Below are 2,500 nucleotides of genomic sequence, written 5' to 3'. Positions count from 1 at the left end.
TTGAAACTCAGGGGGACTGTCTGAATCGTGTTTGGTGTTGCTGTATAATATATAAAACTATGCAGATTGAAGCTCAGGGGGACTGTCTGAATCGTGTTTGGTGTTGCTGTATAATATATAAAACTATGCAGATTGAAACTCAGGGGGACTGTCTGAATCGTGTTTGGTGTATAATATATAACACTATGGAGTTCCTGGTTTGTGTTTCTCACCAGTTTGAGTCTGTCTTCAGGCCGCAGTAGCGCGACCATGTGCTGCAGGTGGCAGTGTTGAGCTCTGGAGCTTTTCGTTTGGGAGCGGGGCAGCGTAGGGGGCGGGGCTTCCTCATTGTCTACTTCCTGTGCCTCTTCGCCTTCCGGGAGATAAAGAACCGCCCCTTTAACCAGCGCAAAACTCTCCCTGGATGAAAAAAAAAAATAAACAAACTGAGACCATCCCTTTAACCTATTAACCATCCCTGGACAAATAATACAGAAAAAGCACGCCCCTTTAATTGTCACAAAACTCAACCAGGATGGAAAATAAACAAGTAAAGACCGCCCCTTTAATTATCATCAGCTGTGATTGGACAAAAAATAAACAGAGGCCGTCCCTTTAAGTGAGAAACATGAAAAACTACAGATAGACACACAGACAGACAGACAGACAGACACAGACAGACAGACAGACAGACACACACAGATTTCTCAAATTTAGTATTATTATTTTTTACCGTTTTTGCATTCTGCCTCTTCTGGGCCTGTCTTCATCCTGGAAATAAATAATTATTAGGAAATATTGTACTCCATCCACTAGGGGGCAGAGTGTTGCTGAAGCAGGGGGGGCGGGTTCGTGTCACTGCTGTATAATATATAAAACTATGCAGATTGAAACTCAGGGGGACTGTCTGAATCGTGTTTGGTGTTGCTGTATAATATATAAAACTATGCAGATTGAAACTCAGGGGGGACTGTCTGAATCGTGTTTGGTGTTGCTGTATAATATATAAAACTATGCAGATTGAAACTCAGGGGGACTGTCTGAATCGTGTTTGGTGTTGCTGTATAATATATAAAACTATGCAGATTGAAGCTCAGGGGGACTGTCTGAATCGTGTTTGGTGTTGCTGTATAATATATAAAACTATGCAGATTGAAGCTCAGGGGGACTGTCTGAATCGTGTTTGGTGTTGCTGTATAATATATAAAACTATGCAGATTGAAGCTCAGGGGGACTGTCTGAATCGTGTTTGGTGTTGCTGTATAATATATAAAACTATGCAGATTGAAACTCAGGGGGACTGTCTGAATCGTGTTTGGTGTTGCTGTATAATATATAAAACTATGCAGATTGAAACTCAGGGGGACTGTCTGAATCGTGTTTGGTGTTGCTGTATAATATATAAAACTATGCAGATTGAAGCTCAGGGGGACTGTCTGAATCGTGTTTGGTGTTGCTGTATAATATATAAAACTATGCAGATTGAAGCTCAGGGGGACTGTCTGAATCGTGTTTGGTGTTGCTGTATAATATATAAAACTATGCAGATTGAAACTCAGGGGGACTGTCTGAATCGTGTTTGGTGTTGCTGTATAATATATAAAACTATGCAGATTGAAGCTCAGGGGGACTGTCTGAATCGTGTTTGGTGTTGCTGTATAATATATAAAACTATGCAGATTGAAACTCAGAGGGACTGTCTGAATCGTGTTTGGTGTTGCTGTATAATATATAAAACTATGCAGATTGAAGCTCAGGGGGACTGTCTGAATCGTGTTTGGTGTTGCTGTATAATATATAAAACTATGCAGATTGAAGCTCAGGGGGACTGTCTGAATCGTGTTTGGTGTTGCTGTATAATATATAAAACTATGCAGATTGAAACTCAGGGGGACTGTCTGAATCGTGTTTGGTGTTGCTGTATAATATATAAAACTATGCAGATTGAAACTCAGGGGGACTGTCTGAATCGTGTTTGGTGTTGCTGTATAATATATAAAACTATGGCTATTGAAACTCAGGGGGGCTGTCTGAATCGTGTTTGGTGTTGCTGTATAATATATAAAACTATGCAGATTGAAGCTCAGGGGGACTGTCTGAATCGTGTTTGGTGTTGCTGTATAATATATAAAACTATGCAGATTGAAGCTCAGGGGGACTGTCTGAATCGTGTTTGGTGTTGCTGTATAATATATAAAACTATGCAGATTGAAACTCAGGGGGACTGTCTGAATCGTGTTTGGTGTTGCTGTATAATATATAAAACTATGCAGATTGAAACTCAGGGGGACTGTCTGAATCGTGTTTGGTGTTGCTGTATAATATATAAAACTATGCAGATTGAAACTCAGGGGGACTGTCTGAATCGTGTTTGGTGTTGCTGTATAATATATAAAACTATGCAGATTGAAGCTCAGGGGGGCTGTCTGAATCGTGTTTGGTGTTGCTGTATAATATATAAAACTATGCAGATTGAAACTCAGGGGGACTGTCTGAATCGTGTTTGGTGTTGCTGTATAAT

The 2,500-nt window shown here is 40.3% G+C and overlaps 1 protein-coding gene across 2 annotated transcripts in view; it reads right to left on the bottom strand.

Annotated features, from left to right (window-relative positions):
• Window positions 1-750, bottom strand: part of LOC131734584 (uncharacterized) — a gene marked incomplete at its 5' end in the record, with an annotated part of 21,843 nt that extends 21,093 nt beyond the window's left edge. For both annotated transcript variants that reach the window (XM_059021376.1, XM_059021377.1), the window contains 2 exon segments: window positions 213-399; window positions 713-750. In XM_059021376.1, coding sequence (XP_058877359.1) covers window positions 213-399; window positions 713-750 — 225 coding nt within the window.
• Between the last annotated feature and the right edge of the window lie 1,750 nt (window positions 751-2,500).

This window comes from Acipenser ruthenus, unplaced genomic scaffold, assembly GCF_902713425.1.
Source record: "Acipenser ruthenus unplaced genomic scaffold, fAciRut3.2 maternal haplotype, whole genome shotgun sequence".
NCBI lineage: Eukaryota > Metazoa > Chordata > Actinopteri > Acipenseriformes > Acipenseridae > Acipenser > Acipenser ruthenus.
This window is presented reverse-complemented; position numbering and strand designations above follow the sequence as displayed.